This window comes from Poromitra crassiceps, assembly GCF_964638095.1.
Source record: "Poromitra crassiceps genome assembly, chromosome: 10".
NCBI lineage: Eukaryota > Metazoa > Chordata > Actinopteri > Beryciformes > Melamphaidae > Poromitra > Poromitra crassiceps.
Genome location: NC_139631.1, coordinates 20,169,336 through 20,185,339, shown reverse-complemented (window position 1 = coordinate 20,185,339; position 16,004 = coordinate 20,169,336). Strand labels below are relative to the sequence as shown.

At 46.6% G+C, this 16,004-nt stretch overlaps 1 protein-coding gene across 1 annotated transcript in view; it reads right to left on the bottom strand.

The window, feature by feature from the left end:
- The window catches only part of ank1a (ankyrin 1, erythrocytic a), a gene marked incomplete at its 5' end in the record, with an annotated part of 132,459 nt that overhangs the window by 69,435 nt on the left and 47,020 nt on the right, over window positions 1–16,004 (bottom strand). Inside the window, 1 exon segment of the mRNA XM_083645322.1 lies at window positions 9,070–9,162. Coding sequence (XP_083501448.1) covers window positions 9,070–9,162 — 93 coding nt within the window.

Below are 16,004 nucleotides of genomic sequence, written 5' to 3'. Positions count from 1 at the left end.
TCCAGGAGTTATATCTTGTGTTGATATGTTGTACTTTTTTTCCCGTGCCCTCAACCTGCTTGGTCTACTTCAGTCTGTGATTTCCTACATTTGCCCGACTGACTTTTGACAGCTCTGGGAGAACCTGCTTGGACATACTGAATGTGTAGGTGGTGAGAGCAACAGTGATAGTGGAGTGAGAGGTTTTCCACTCCAGAAGTGAGAGTCACGCTTCTTACTCCAAACACACTGGCCCTGTTCGGAATCGGTCCCTATGACAGAAACAGTTGACTATTTAGTGTGTTTGCCATTTTTTATAATGTCTGAATTCTCTTAATTTGATTCACTATATAGTCCACTATAAAATACCCACAATGCACAGCGATTTCTAGTGAACAGCGAATGTACCCAACGTTTTCACCGGTATACCACAATGCAATGCGGTCGTCTTTACCGAAGCAGAAGAAGAAAGTTTTTAAGCAAGATGGCCGAAGCAGGAGGAGTAAGCGAGTAAGTGCCAGCGCTAACTAATTTTGTTTAGAAATGTAAGTAATAGCTGCCTTTTCTGTATTTAAAGGATGGGTTTTCCGTGGGGAATATGAATATATATTAAATCTCACGCCCCTAAGGTTTTCGAATCCGTTGAAATTTTTGAAATTGGATATTCACTGCCATGCCTATCAAGCATCTATCACATTATTTCCATGTCGCTCTGACGCAAAACGCGTCAGAGCGACACCCCCCGCCTTGCGGAAGTCATGCACCTATGAACTACAACTGTTGTTGGCCATGGTCCCGCCTCTAGAGGTCCTCCACGCCCCTTCAGAGGCCTTGACAAAAACAAAAAGGCAGCCATCTTTTTCAACCGCCTAGCCTGCTGTAGCTAATATTAGCTTCCCATAGTTCCTTGCAAAGAGACCATATCTCGGGAACGGAAGCACTAATAGACACGGGACTGGCGGCATTGGAAAGATCGTCAAATTTTACATCTAGTAGTAGGTGGGTTGAAGTAACGAAATCAACGCTGAGCAATGTACCCGTTTTTACACATTTTTACAGAAAATAGTTACAACATCAGATGCGCGTAACTCCTACGAAAATGCCTTAAAATGCATGAATTTTTTTTTATGAAGACATCTCCCGACATATATACTACCGTTTACATTTGGTGCAATTTGGAGGCAATTTTATTTTCGATTTATTTCTTCTTCTTTGTATCTTTTATTGTCGAAGCCTTCTTCTTCTTCTTCTTTGAGTTTTATGGCGGTTGGCAAACATATATGTGCATTACCGCCACCTACTGGAGTTTGATATCAGCCAAAATTGCCTGAGGGGTGGGCATGAAAACGAAGGCCACGCGAGCCCAGTGCATTATGGGAAATGTAGTATTTCGAGTCCCCGCACCCGCACCTCCCCCCCACCCCCCCCCCCCCCCCACACACAGAGTGGATTTCGGTTGATATCTCTGTGAGTAAACCACCAATTTCAAAAATTTCAACGGATTCGAAAACCTTAGGGGCGTGAGATTTAATATATATTCATATTCCCCACGGAAAACCCATCCTTTAACACGTTAGCATAGCCTAGCTTGTGTACGTTTTGGTAAAGCCCAGTAAGTGCCACTGTGATACTGGGCGCGGATTGCTTGCGTCACATGAATACCCGGCGCATCTTGTGACGCAATGATCGCCAGGAAACAAAATCTGTGTAGTGTCCGAAACTCATTTGATGGTTCAGCATATAGTTCACTATAATAAACACTACATGGGGAATAGTGAGTGAGTGAATGAGGGAACCATTCTGAACACAGCAATTGTGTCTTGTTGCTGTGTTGAATTCTGGTCTATTGAGGCTTCTGTCGGTGGAGAAATTGGTGTCTGCCTCTTCTATGATGGATGTCTCCCTGTACGATTGTTGGTGCAAAATGGCAAGTCTAGAAAGAATTACTGTTAAAATACTGCATTTTAAATTGCCATCTTTTTCTGCTACAACGCCATTGTAGATGCACAGTTAGGCCTATCTGTGGGCCCAGAAATGCAAGGTACATCACCAACGGCTACTGATAAAGGCCCAGAATCTTTGAGTGTGTCCCTATAGGAAAGTTCATCACGGGCCCTTTGCCTTCCTCCAGGATCATCTTCTTTGTGTCAAGACGTGTTCTGTCTATCCATCTACTGTAGTGTATATGTCATCTGTCAGCTACCATGAGCAGATGTTTGGGCCATGCGAGAGTAAACATCTCCAATGATGATTTGCTTCAGATTGCCTCAGTGCCCCACCACTCACATGGAGGGCAGGAGGGAGGGCGAGCGAAAAGATGAAAGAAGAGAGTGGTGGAAAGATGAGGCACAGAGGAACGTCTCAGCCACAACTGTGGCTACAGTGATAATAAATAAATGTGCCTGTGGGACCGCAAGGAGTATCGTCCAGACACTTGTTGACAGTATGATGCCATCTTCATCGACTGTACAATGGAATGCTGACTCTGAGTCCGCCTCCAACTTATTTCTCGCACTTCCCTCCCTGCCTTCCATCATCATCTAGTCCAGTGGTTGTCAAAGTGGGGTCCGGGGAACCCTAGGGGTCCTTGAAGGGGTTCCAGTGGGTCCCCAGGGGAATAGTTTGTTTTCACTATAAATCCATCCATATGTAACACAATGACAGAATTTATGACTATTTTGGTCATGGGTTTCATACACTTTCTGTAATGAAATCTCTAAAAGCAAAACAATCTTATCAGATGGGGACCTTGGGACAAAATCATATCAAATGCGGGTCCATGGTCTCTAAATTGTGTCAGTGTAGGCCTGTAGGGGTCCTTGACGTGAAAAAGTTTGAGAAACATTGATCTAGTCCACATGTCTCAAACTCAAGGCCCGGGGGCCAAATCCGTCCCGGGCACCTCATTTTATGTGGCCCATGAGGGTTAGTAAAGAATGCAATTTGCGCAATACAATTGTAATTCTAATTATTTCTAATAGTAGTACGCTACTAGTTGTCTGTTTGCCATTATTTTCCCTATAATTCTGCTTTCAAGTTATTAATTACCGTATTAAGTTATTACTAAAAAACAATAATAAAAGAGGGGCTCAAACATACACTGCCCCTTCTGTAGTAAAGTAATAGTAAAGACATCTCTGAATTAAGAAATATGTACATATTATTTGATGTATCTACCACCTGCTTTTCTCCCTAACATCATAATATCTGCAGACTCTGGGGGCAATGCTGAGCTGCCTGGTGCATCTGAGAGCGTGGTGTTAATAAATATTAAAGATAAGCAATTAAGAGAGACGCTGTCATCACTCAAGACAAGGACAGCCAGAAGGTTATACAAGCTGACGTCACACACTCCACTGGCCCTGTCTGCCTGCTGTAACGCTGCCTTACACACACACTGTACATATTCACAGACAGACAGCCGGACGGGCTCACAAATATACACACATGTATGCACACACACACACACACACACACACACACACACACACACACACCTACACACACCCACACACACATTATGTGCAGCTCATAACAATCAGTCCGTATTCAGACACACACCGTGCACTCAGCGCATTCACCTAATACACATGCACATGCACGCATGCATGCACATTGATCGTCACGCAATCGCTCTCGTTCTCTCTCTGTGTTTTTGACGCACGCGCGCACACACACACTCACACACACACACACACACACACACACACACACACACACACGCGCGCGCGCGCGCGCGCACACACACACACGCACATACACACACAACTCAAACTGATGATAGTGGACATGCGTAAGATCTAAATGGAAGATGCAAAACAGCTGGTGCAGTAGACATAAGTAGAACAAATTAAAGATTGTAAAAATTAAAACAAAAAATCAATTAAAAAAGAAAAAGGAAAGAGAAAAGAAGTAGCCTAGTGGTTAAAGGAACACAAGGAGTGAGAAGTTGATTTGATGCCAAACGGTGGTAAAATGTGAAGGGAAATAAATCAGATAGATTGGACCTGAAACAGGTTGGTGAGTAAGCGGAAATTCAGAAAAGCTTTCAGAGAGAAGAGATTAAATTCCTGAGTAAAATGATTTTAAATTGATTGTGGGAAGTGAGAAAGTTTGGACAATAATTGATTTCCTTGATTTCTCATTTACAGTATTATCAGCTAGACATTGACTGGGAAGTTCAACAGATTTTGATACCGCTTTGTTACACTACAATTTACTCTTCACTGTATGGAAATGAGAAGGCTGTGACACCTCAATATGGCCGAGCGTCATACACTGCTGCTTGGTTGGGACAATGCAATGCAGCGGTTTTCAAAGTGTGGGGCGCGCCTCCCCTGGGGGGCGCAAGACAACTTGGGGGGGAGGTCCTCCGTGATGGGGAAAATCCCATGGGAAAATCAGAGAGAAGAAAATGCGCAATTTGGCCATGCTGGCTGCACAATTGCTGCGCAGCCTTCACTGCGCGAATCAGCTGGGGGCGGAGCTCCCACAGTCTGGCTGTCAGTGCACAGTGCCTGTTGAGGCGAGTGAGGTGAGAGCTGTCTCAGAGGAGAAACCTGCACTTCCAGGGAGATGGAAATCGTGATTTTCTTAAATGCGTCTTTCACAAATCTGATCACGGCAGTTCTTTGTATGTACATCAAACATAATCATGTTTTTGTATCTGTTGGGGGGCTATTTCCGATGAATTTTATGACATTTATGGGACTGAGGAACTTTCTGTCCACGCTGGCCAGCCTGCAGCACACAATACGAATTGAACATGCAGAGAACGCAACATTTACACTCGATACACTGCGCGGGACGGGTATCCCGCTATAAAGATGTGTTAAAAAAACATGATTAAAAGTCCTTCAGAGTGGATAAAGAAACTAGAACGACCGCAACGCGGACTTATGCCTCCGCCATTAGTTCATTCTTGAGTCCAAATTGCCATTTGAGGCAAATTGGAAGCAATTCCGTCAAGGCGCTCCTGAGATGTTGCATTACATAGCTTGGAAATTGGGTGTGGACCACCAAAATCTAATCAGATCATCCTTGGGCCTAAGTGAATGTTTAAGGCGAATCTGATGAAATTTCGTCAAGTTGTTCCTCAGATATCGCGTTAACAAGCTTGAAAATGGCGTTCGAGAGGTCACAGTGACCTTGACCTTTGACCTTGGACCACCAAAATCTAATCAGATCATCCTTGGGCCTAAGTGAATGTTTAAGGCGAATCTGATGAAATTTCGTCAAGTTGTTCCTCAGATATCGCGTTAACAAGCTTGAAAATGGCGTTCGAGAGGTCACAGTGACCTTGACCTTTGACCTTGGACCACCAAAATCTAATCAGATCATCCTTGGGCCTAAGTGAATGTTTAAGGCGAATCTGATGAAATTCCATCAAGGCGTTCCTCAGATATGGCGTTAACAAACATCCGTACGGACGGACGGACGGACATCCGTACGGACGGCCGGCCGTACGTACGTACGGACGGACAACCCGGATCCATAATGCCTTTGGCCTGGCTTCGCCGGCGGAGGCATAAAAAGTATATAAAGAATGATAAAGACGTTTTAAATATAGGAGAAAGATGTTTACAAGAGAACATTTTTGGAACTCGGCGTGGCTGTCTGTATGTTCTCTGAGGGGAGGCTCCCTCTCCCACACTTTGAAAACCCCTGACAGAGCATTGATTTGGATACTTCTACTTTTATTCTCCAAAAAACTTTCGAAAAGTATGAAAATAATATATAATAATATCGTATAATAAAGAAAATATATATAAAAGTAGGCTATTTGGCATAATTGTGTTCACTTTCTGTTTAGAAATCTTCGACTCGCAGTCCTGCATGAAATCTCACTCAAAACTTCTCCACATAATATATCTTCACTCAATTTTGGAGACTTTGAACCATAACAGTGAAGGTCTCGGTGTGAGCTGTATTTATTTTTAATAAAGCCATTTAGGCCATAGTTACTCAGGACGGCTCCGTCGCAAGTATTCTTTGTAGGGCAGATTGGTCCCAAGAGGCGACGCACTGTTACAAGAAGCCAGAAAAGATCAGCTCCTAATGGGTCGGCAAGAGAGGGATGCGAAACGCTGCTTCCCCGTCTCCTTCCTAAGGTTGGTCTCTGGCCAAAGACATTATTACACAACTTATGCAATTTTGCATAATGGTAATAAACCCCCCTTTACTTTTCATCTGAATCCTGTCAAGCCAGTATCAGTAACCCCCGGGATGAAAATGCGAGTTACAATATTCGTATACGCCGCGGCCTTTCACATGTAAATTAAACTCTGCCCCCCCTAGCCCGAAACAAATTACAGCCAACTGCTGGTGGCTGGACATGAATGGGCTTCCTAATGTAGTCTGCATCTATACAGTGGGCCGGGGAGCAGCTGGAACAGAGAAAGTGAGAGGGGGGAGAATTGATGTGACAGTGGAGGGAGTGACAGTTTGTTTTTATTCATATTGAGTCTGCCATGCAGCCGCACTGTGACCAATGGGGCTTGGCTCCCGGAGCATCTGTCTCCAAGGACCCAATGAGGGGTAATTAGAGCTACTGTATGGGGTGATGAGGGATACTCTGCAGGCCCACGAGCAGCAACTGTTAATGGTGGCAAAGGCGGCGAGGGCTTCACACAAAATCTCTGACATCTCACATTTCTGTCTGCCAGGAGGCAGCGGAGTGGGAGGAGGAGGAGGGGGCATTTTGATATCAAAGCGCTTCATTTGGGTGTCAATTAAATCAGCCCCACAGGTAACGAGTCGTGCTTTGTAAGAGCAGTTTGAGAGTTTTAGACCGCCAGGCGGCACAATCGCTTTTGCACTTCCCCTATTCGGACAGCTGAGAATATTAAAGTGAAGCGGGTGCAAAGTGAACTTGAGATCCGGGACAGGGTTGCGAGGCAGAGATGGATACCAGTGCTTGCTAGTTTGGGAAGCAGACACCCTGTTGCAGGGATTTGCTTTTTGCTGCTGTTGTTTGTCACTGTTGCCTTGGCGACGGGCCAGTGACGGGGTGTGTGTGTGTGTGTGTGTGTGTGTGTGTGTGTGTGGGGGGGGGGGTTGGGCTCTACAGGGCCATCCATCACTGCTGTCTCCGTGCTCTGGGCACACAGCAGGTCCCTCTGCCTCGGCTCCCACCGGACCCTCACAGGAGCCGCAGGTTCCCTCTCCAAAATGACACAGGACCACCTTATTCTATCCTCCACCACCCACTGATTTCCATTTCTATGTTATTCACAGACCTTCAGTCATGTCTGCTTCTTAACCAAGGCTGTGTTGTCTGAACACCTGTAGGAAAATAAACTTGGTTTGTAGTCCTAACTCGATTGGGCCTGTAGTTCTAACTGAAAGAAAAACAAGGATAAAAGGATTTAAGAAAATCCTCTTTCACTCATCCACACTAAAGGAACAATGAATTACAAAAGGAAATTGAGGAAAACCCCATTTGCTGTACACACATTCACTACAAAAGGGAAAGGAAATACAATATATACTAATATGTTTGTGTGTGGGGCCATTGGCCAGAGCAAATGGTGACTGGTGGTGGTTTGCATAGCTTGAGGGAGATCTACCAGCCATCTATTCATGCTGTGATAGTGTATTGGACATATCATCTTTAGCTATTTGTTCTTCGTGTTCCTGCACTTCCAAATGATTGGTTTCATCACCTGGAGATGGTTTAGCTGAGGTTCATTCAAGGAAACCCCAGGGAAGCTCCAAAGTGTTTGGGGGCAATATGGAGATCAGAAGAGTTGGTTGAGGAGTTTGACATGAGATTTGAGGGGAAATCATCAGGGCTGAGAATCGTCTGGAACAAGTTTCCCAAAAGCCTTATTGCACTTAGATCATCTCTCCTCCGCTGAGTGGACATGGATTTGAGATCATCTATTAGATAGCGGTGCAGTAAAACCTTCAGCAAACGTATCCCAGACTGTTTGAGCAGATAAAACCAGACAAAACACAGGCACTGCACATGACAAACGGTGACATGGGAAATACACAATATAGCCACAATACACAAACACAACACTGACACATCAAAGGCTGCACAGCACTGCCACACGACAGACACAACTCACCACGTCTACAGCACTCACAAGAAACACCACAGCACAAATACACACACAGACAGACACAGACACAGACAGAGGCATAGACATTCAAATATACACAGTTTGAAGTCATGCAAGGACAGAGATAAAAGCATGCACACAGGACGGCACCAGACACACACATAAGAATAAAGAGGTTGACCGCCCCACACCCCACTCTCTCTCTCTCTCACACACACACACACACACACACACACACACATACAATTTCTCTTTGTCTCACAACCACACACACGCACGCACACACACACTCACACACACACCTTGACTTAATCCTAAACACAAATTACAGTGGTACACTGTACAAATGGATACACAAGCATATTTGATAAATCAGAAGAACCCACAGGAAAAATACTTGGGACTGTTGACTATGCAGTAGCACTACCGTGAATCTGTGTTGTGTGAAGTACTTTCTATACTAGTACGCACAGACGCACTGTAACTTGTTTTGAGGCTATGGAGAAATATCAAAGCTATAATAATATTTTGCCCGTGGACTCTTGGCATGTAATATGCTGCTTGAGAACATTAATTTCAGAGATATCACAGACACCGATATAAAATATCAATATATATACAGATAGACACTCATGTTATATATAAATATGTGAACACCAAAAGAAGGAACGCAAAACGAAACAAAACTAACTGAAATAAAATAAAAGTTAGTACAATACGTCAAGCAAGGACAGGAACAAAGGAAAAGGTTGGGCCTGATCCCACAACACCTGACTGAATCAGCTCACAGCACAATAGCAACACTAGACTGTCAAAGGAACCAGAGCTACAATACCATAAGCAACACACAACAAAAACAAGATAGATAAAACAACAACAACAGCAGAGCAACAACAGTGACACACACTTTAAGTGACAGATACAAGATGGTCATAAATATATAATATAAGATATATATACATATATGTAAAGATATGTATAGAAATATGAAAAGCCAGATATACGTGTTGCAGATATTTACTTCATCATCAAAGTGCCATACTCCTTGGCCATCCGGCATCTCAGAGCTCACACTACTGTCCTGATCGATTAGCCAGCGATGCACCGCGTGGGCCTAAAAGGACATACGACATAAAGACAGAGCCCAGTTAATCGCAACAGTGAGATGCAGAGAGATAGACAGTAGGAGAGAGGGGGGAAGAGGTACGGGGGGGGGGGAGAGAAGAGAAGTCAGAGGAGGAGGGTAGGAGGGGCGGGGCAGGGGGAGAAGAGAAGGGTCAGAGGAGGAGGAGGAGGGGTGGAGGGTAGGAGGGGCGGGGCAGGGGGAGAAGAGAAGGGTCAGAGGAGGAGGAGGGGTGGAGGGTAGGAGGGGTGGGGCAGGGGGAGAAGAGAGGGGTCAGAGGAGGAGGAGGGGTGGAGGGCTAGGAGGGGCGGGGCAGGGGGAGAAGAGAAGGGTCAGAGGAGGAGGAGGGGTGGAGGGTAGGAGGGGCGGGGCAGGGGGAGAAGAGAAGGGTCAGAGGAGGAGGAGGGGTGGAGGGTAGGAGGGGCGGAGCAGGAGGAGAAGAGAAGGGTCAGAGGAGGAGGAGGGGTGGAGGGTAGGAGGGGTGGGGCAGGGGGAGAAGAGAAGGGTCAGAGGGGGAGGAGGGGTGGAGGGCTAGGAGGGGCGGGGCAGGGGGAGAAGAGAAGGGTCAGAGGAGGAGGAGGGGTGGAGGGTAGGAGGGGCGGGGCACGGGGAGAAGAGAAGGGTCAGAGGAGGAGGAGGGGTGGAGGGTAGGAGGGGCGGGGCAGGGGGAGAAGAAAAGGGTCAGAGGAGGGGTGGAGGGTAGGAGGGGCGGGGCAGGGGGAGAAGAGAAGGGTCAGAGGAGGAGGGGTGGAGGGTAGGAGGGGCGGGGCAGGGGGAGAAGAGAAGGGTCAGAGGAGGGGTGGAGGGTAGGAGGGGCGGGGCAGGGGGAGAAGAGAAGGGTCAGAGGAGGAGGGGTGGAGGGTAGGAGGGGCGGGGCAGGGGGAGAAGAGAAGGGTCAGAGGAGGAGGAGGGGTGGAGGGTAGGAGGGGCGGGGCAGGGGGAGAAGAGAAGGGTCAGAGGAGGAGGAGGAGGGGTGGAGGGTAGGAGGGGCGGGGCAGGGGGAGAAGAGAAGGGTCAGAGGAGGAGGGGTGGAGGGTAGGAGGGGCGGGGCACGGGGAGAAGAGAAGGGTCAGAGGAGGAGGAGGGGTGGAGGGTAGGAGGGGCGGGGCAGGGGGAGAAGAGAAGGGTCAGAGGAGGAGGAGGAGGGGTGGAGGGTAGGAGGGGCGGGGCAGGGGGAGAAGAGAAGGGTCAGAGGAGGAGGGGTGGAGGGTAGGAGGGGCAGGGCAGGGGGAGAAGAGAAGGGTCAGAGGAGGAGGGGTGGAGGGTAGGAGGGGCAGGGCAGGGGGAGAAGAGAAGGGTCAGAGGAGGAGGGGTGGAGGGTAGGAAGGGCGGGGCAGGGGGAGAAGAGAAGGGTCAGAGGAGGAGGAGGAGGGGTGGAGGGTAGGAGGGGCGGGGCAGGGGGAGAAGAGGAGGGTCAGAGGAGGAGGAGGAGGGGTGGAGGGTAGGAGGGGCGGGGCAGGGGGAGAAGAGAAGGGTCAGAGGAGGAAGAGGGGGGTAGGAGGGGCGGGTCAGAGGAGAGCAGCAGAGCGGACAGAAACAATGGCAAGGGAATGAGAAAGCGTCAAAGAGAAACAGGCCAACATCATATTGAGACACAGGTAGAAAACAAGGTGGAGGAGGGAGGGAGAGGAGGGGGAGAGAGAGGCAGGAAGCGGAACCCGCCCACCCCGCGCTAATGATCCAATCAAGTGCCAAAGTCACACCCTCTTTTGGGTTCGGCATCCGCACCAAGGGAGTTCAGCTGCCATTTTTCCATAGACATTTCATAAAATGCTTATATAAATGGTTTCACTTGGTCAAACCAAGCGATTCAGCTATATTTAGAAGCAGGAGAGACCATATAACATTTCACTCGGACAAAAAAAAAGTGTTGGGGAAAAACTGCATCTTTTTTCTGTTGGTCCAGGTGAAATGTTATAGGTCTCTCCTGATGATTCTAAATATAGATGAATCGCTCGGTTTGACGAAGTAAAACCATTTTATAAGCATTTTACTACACGTCTATGGAAAAATGAATGGTGGATGAAATCCGTATGCGTGCTGAACCCGGAAGAGGGCGTGGCTTTGGCACTCTATCACTGCAAACCCCCCTCCCCTAGCCCTCTCTCCCTCCCCCTCCCCCAGCTCTCACATACACTGGGCTGTGGGGAACAGGTCAGGTTAGGACGAGTGGTGTGAGGGTGGAAGCACTATGGGGCACGAGGACATGACACGAGGACATACAGTGGCCACGAGCACGGGCCGGGGGGGGGGGGGCGGGGGGGGACACTGATGAGTGCGATGATGAGGAGGCTCTGCTAGGGTTCATGGGATGGTGTGTGTGGCTCAGATGGGGCAGCTGGGTGACAGTTGCAGCCTCGATTCCAGTGATTGGGGATTCCTCATCTCGCTCATGTGCGTGATATCGAGTGTTGCACACACAATGTAGCGTACTTACCCCGAGTTCACATAATAACATGTACAGTCAAATATGTACAGGAGTCAGGGTGAATACATGTGAAGTGCACTTTGGAAAAATGCCCTTTTGAGTACTCTGCACAGTTATAACACAGTTATAACACAGTTATAACACAGATAAAACCATGTAGCGAGGCCAAATCCGACCTTACAGACTGACAGACACACAGAAATACAGTAATGTACCAACTCCAGCAATGTTAATATGACTGCATGACAGCAAAGAAACACAGTAGTAACTTCTTTCATAATGTGCAAATAGTCAGGAATAGGTACACTGTGTTAATTGTGACAATGAAGGTGTGAAATAGAGCAGGCAGGGAAAAACCAACACTGATTGGTCACGAATGAGGCAACAGGCGTCTGGCAGCTTCAGACAGGATGCAGATAACACTTTGCCTGGAGAGACAAGTGTGTCTGATCCTCTCAGTCAGAGACGCATACACTCTCCCTAACCCTCTCATCTTCCAGACAGACAGAGGAACGGTTACCAGGTCTGCTCAAACTCCCCCTCTCTGGTCAGATTCAGGTCAGACACATAGTTCTAGTCCTGGTCACCCTGAAACCCACACACACAACAAACCCCTTCTGTTACTCTTGACTCTTGCTTGTCCTGTCAGCACCGAAAATAACTGAACACAGCTTCTTTTTTTTGAGGCTGTGTGCCCCTTCGCTGCAGAAATACCTGTCAAGTCTTGCACTGGGGTAAAATCACAGAATCTAGGGATTAATTAGCTTGTCATGTCCAGTTGTCCACTACGCACATTTACCATTTATTCTACCGCAGCAATCTTACTGCACTTGTGTGTGTTTAAGAGTCAATGGTGCAAGCTGTCAAAATATTTTTCGATGTCAAGGACATTGGAAAATAACTAGCTTCACTGAAAGAGCAATTAGCACATGATCTGTTGATTCAATAATAAAAATAAGAAATAAGCGCCTTGCGGTTGTATGCTTCCGCCAACAAGTGAAGTTGCAGTCTACATCCATGTCTTGTCCCGACTCATACAAGCACAAATACCTTGAAGCCCACGGCGCAGTGGTGTGGCCATTCAGCCTTATGGCACTTTAGGCGATGTTTGGGGGAACCTCAACAACACAGCTAATTGTTTTCAAAATGGAAAATTGTCCTACTCCTAACCTCCCTCCTTCCCATAGCTACGGCCCTTTTCCCTAGCCCCACCCCTTCCCTCATCACGCCCCCCTCCCACCACCCACGCCCCCCAAGCCACTCCTCCTACCCACCCCTTGAACCCCGACTCTCTAAGACTGTCCTATCCTTAGCTACGACCCATTTTCAGTAGCCACGCCCCCTGATTTACCACGCCTCCTCCCACCACCCACATCCCCCAACACACCCTTCGAAACCTGACTCTCTACGACCTTCCTATCTCTATATGGCCCTTTCCCACCCCCGGACGTGAGGTCACAGTGACCTTGAACTTTGACCTTTGACCACCAAAATCTAATCAGTTCATCCGTCTCGCCTCCTGCAGCGTGAGTTTCTGCGTCTGGTCTATTTTTGACACGAGCCGCAAGCGGCCGCGTGCAGCCAGGCATGAAGTCAGTACAAGTTGTGACCGGCGGGGGGAGCAAAACAGGCAAAACAGGCTCCTGCTCGACGCTTCTGTGAGGCGGAGACGTTTCCAGTGTGTCTCGGCCGTAATTTTAACCCTAAACCCAAATCTTAACCCTAAAATGTAACAGGTAAAATGTACTCACTTTGGATTATTTTCCTCATCTCTGTATCCTTGTGAGGACGTTTTGGTCCTCATAAGTATAGAAACGCAGACAAGAAGACACACAGACATACAAGAAGAAGGCACAGGACCTTCTGTGTCAGGTGGTGCTGTCTGAGAAGACAAATGCATTAGCTGTCAGCACATAGGGAAGTGGAGGACAACAAGCAGAGACAGACAGTCACCTGAAGGGTACAGTGAATCAGAGGGTGACAGCGGAGGCCACAGCCTCTGTTAGGATGCCCGAAAATAGACCAAACAAGAAGTGTACAAACTAGCGCCATAAAGCACAGGTGTGCATCTGAATGAGCATCAATACTTTGTACTTTATCTGTGAGGATTCTGTGTGTGTGTGTGTGTGTGTGTGTGTGTGTGTGTGTGTGTGTGTGTGTGTGTGTGCGTGTGTGCGTGTGCGTGTGTGTGTGTGTGTGTGTGATTGATACCATGGTCTGGGTGAATACTCTTTTCTGATTGATTGACAGGTACATAGTTCGGCTCAAGTTTACTGTAATCATCACGGTTCTAAATTCATCTGCTACTACATGATACTATACTGCAGCATTATGTAGTATCAGCCTGTAGCCCTGTTGAGTCTACTACATGATACTATACTGCAGCATTATGTAGTATCAGCCTGTAGCCCTGTTGAGTCTACTACATGATACTATACTGCAGCATTATGTAGTATTAGCCTGTAGCCCTGTTGAGTCTACTACATGATACTATACTGCAGCATTATGTAGTATTAGCCTGTAGCCCTGTTGAGTCTACTACATGATACTATACTGCAGCATTATGTAGTATTAGCCTGTAGCCCTGTTGAGTCTACTACATGATACTATACTGCAGCATTATGTAGTATTAGCCTGTAGCCCTGTTGAGTCTACTACATGATACTATACTGCAGCATTATGTAGTATCAGCCTGTAGCCCTGTTGAGTCTACTACATGATACTATACTGCAGCATTATGTAGTATCAGCCTGTAGCCCTGTTGAGTCTACTACATGATACTATACTGCAGCATTATGTAGTATTAGCCTGTCGCCCTGTTGAGTCTACTACATGATACTATACTGCAGCATTATGTAGTATTAGCCTGTAGCCCTGTTGAGTCTACTACATGATACTATACTGCAGCATTATGTAGTATCAGCCTGTAGCCCTGTTGAGTCTACTACATGATACTATACTGCAGCATTATGTAGTATTAGCCTGTAGCCCTGTTGAGTCTACTACATGATACTATACTGCAGCATTATGTAGTATTAGCCTGTAGCCCTGTTGAGTCTACTACATGATACTGCAGCATTATGTAGTATTAGCCTGTAGCCCTGTTGAGTCTACTACATGATACTATACTGCAGCATTATGTAGTATCAGCCTGTAGCCCTGTTGAGTCTACTACATGATACTATACTGCAGCATTATGTAGTATTAGCCTGTAGCCCTGTTGAGTCTACTACATGATACTATACTGCATTATGTAGTATCAGCCTGTAGCCCTGTTGAGTCTACTACATGATACTATACTGCAGCATTATGTAGTATCAGCCTGTAGCCCTGTTGAGTCTACTACATGATACTATACTGCAGCATTATGTAGTATTAGCCTGTAGCCCTGTTGAGTCTACTACATGATACTATACTGCAGCATTATGTAGTATCAGCCTGTAGCCCTGTTGAGTCTACTACATGATACTATACTGCAGCATTATGTAGTATTAGCCTGTAGCCCTGTTGAGTCTACTACATGATACTATACTGCAGCATTATGTAGTATTAGCCTGTAGCCCTGTTGAGTCTACTACATGATACTATACTGCAGCATTATGTAGTATCAGCCTGTAGCCCTGTTGAGTCTACTACATGATACTATACTGCAGCATTATGTAGTATTAGCCTGTAGCCCTGTTGAGTCTACTACATGATACTATACTGCAGCATTATGTAGTATTAGCCTGTAGCCCTGTTGAGTCTACTACATGATACTATACAGCATTATGTAGTATCAGCCTGTAGCTCTGTTGAGTCTACTACATTATACTATACTGCATTATGTAGTATCAGCCTGTAGCCCTGTTGAGTCTACTACATTATACTATACAGCATTATGTAGTATTAGCCTGTAGCCCTGTTGAGTCTACTACATGATACTATACTGCAGCATTATGTAGTATCAGCCTGTAGCCCTGTTGAGTCTACTACATTATACTATACAGCATTATGTAGTATTAGCCTGTAGCCCTGTTGAGTCTACTACATTATACTATACAGCATTATGTAGTATCAGCCTGTAGCTCTGTTGAGTCTACTACATTATACTATACTGCATTATGTAGTATCAGCCTGTAGCCCTGTTGAGTCTACTACATTATACTATACAGCATTATGTAGTATTAGCCTGTAGCCCTGTTGAGTCTACTACATGATACTATACTGCAGCATTATGTAGTATCAGCCTGTAGCCCTGTTGAGTCTACTACATGATACTATACAGCATTATGTAGTATCAGCCTGTAGCTCTGTTGAGTCTACTACATTATACTATACTGCATTATGTAGTATCAGCCTGTAGCCCTGTTGAGTCTACTACATTATACTATACAGCATTATGTAGTATTAGCCTGTAGCCCTG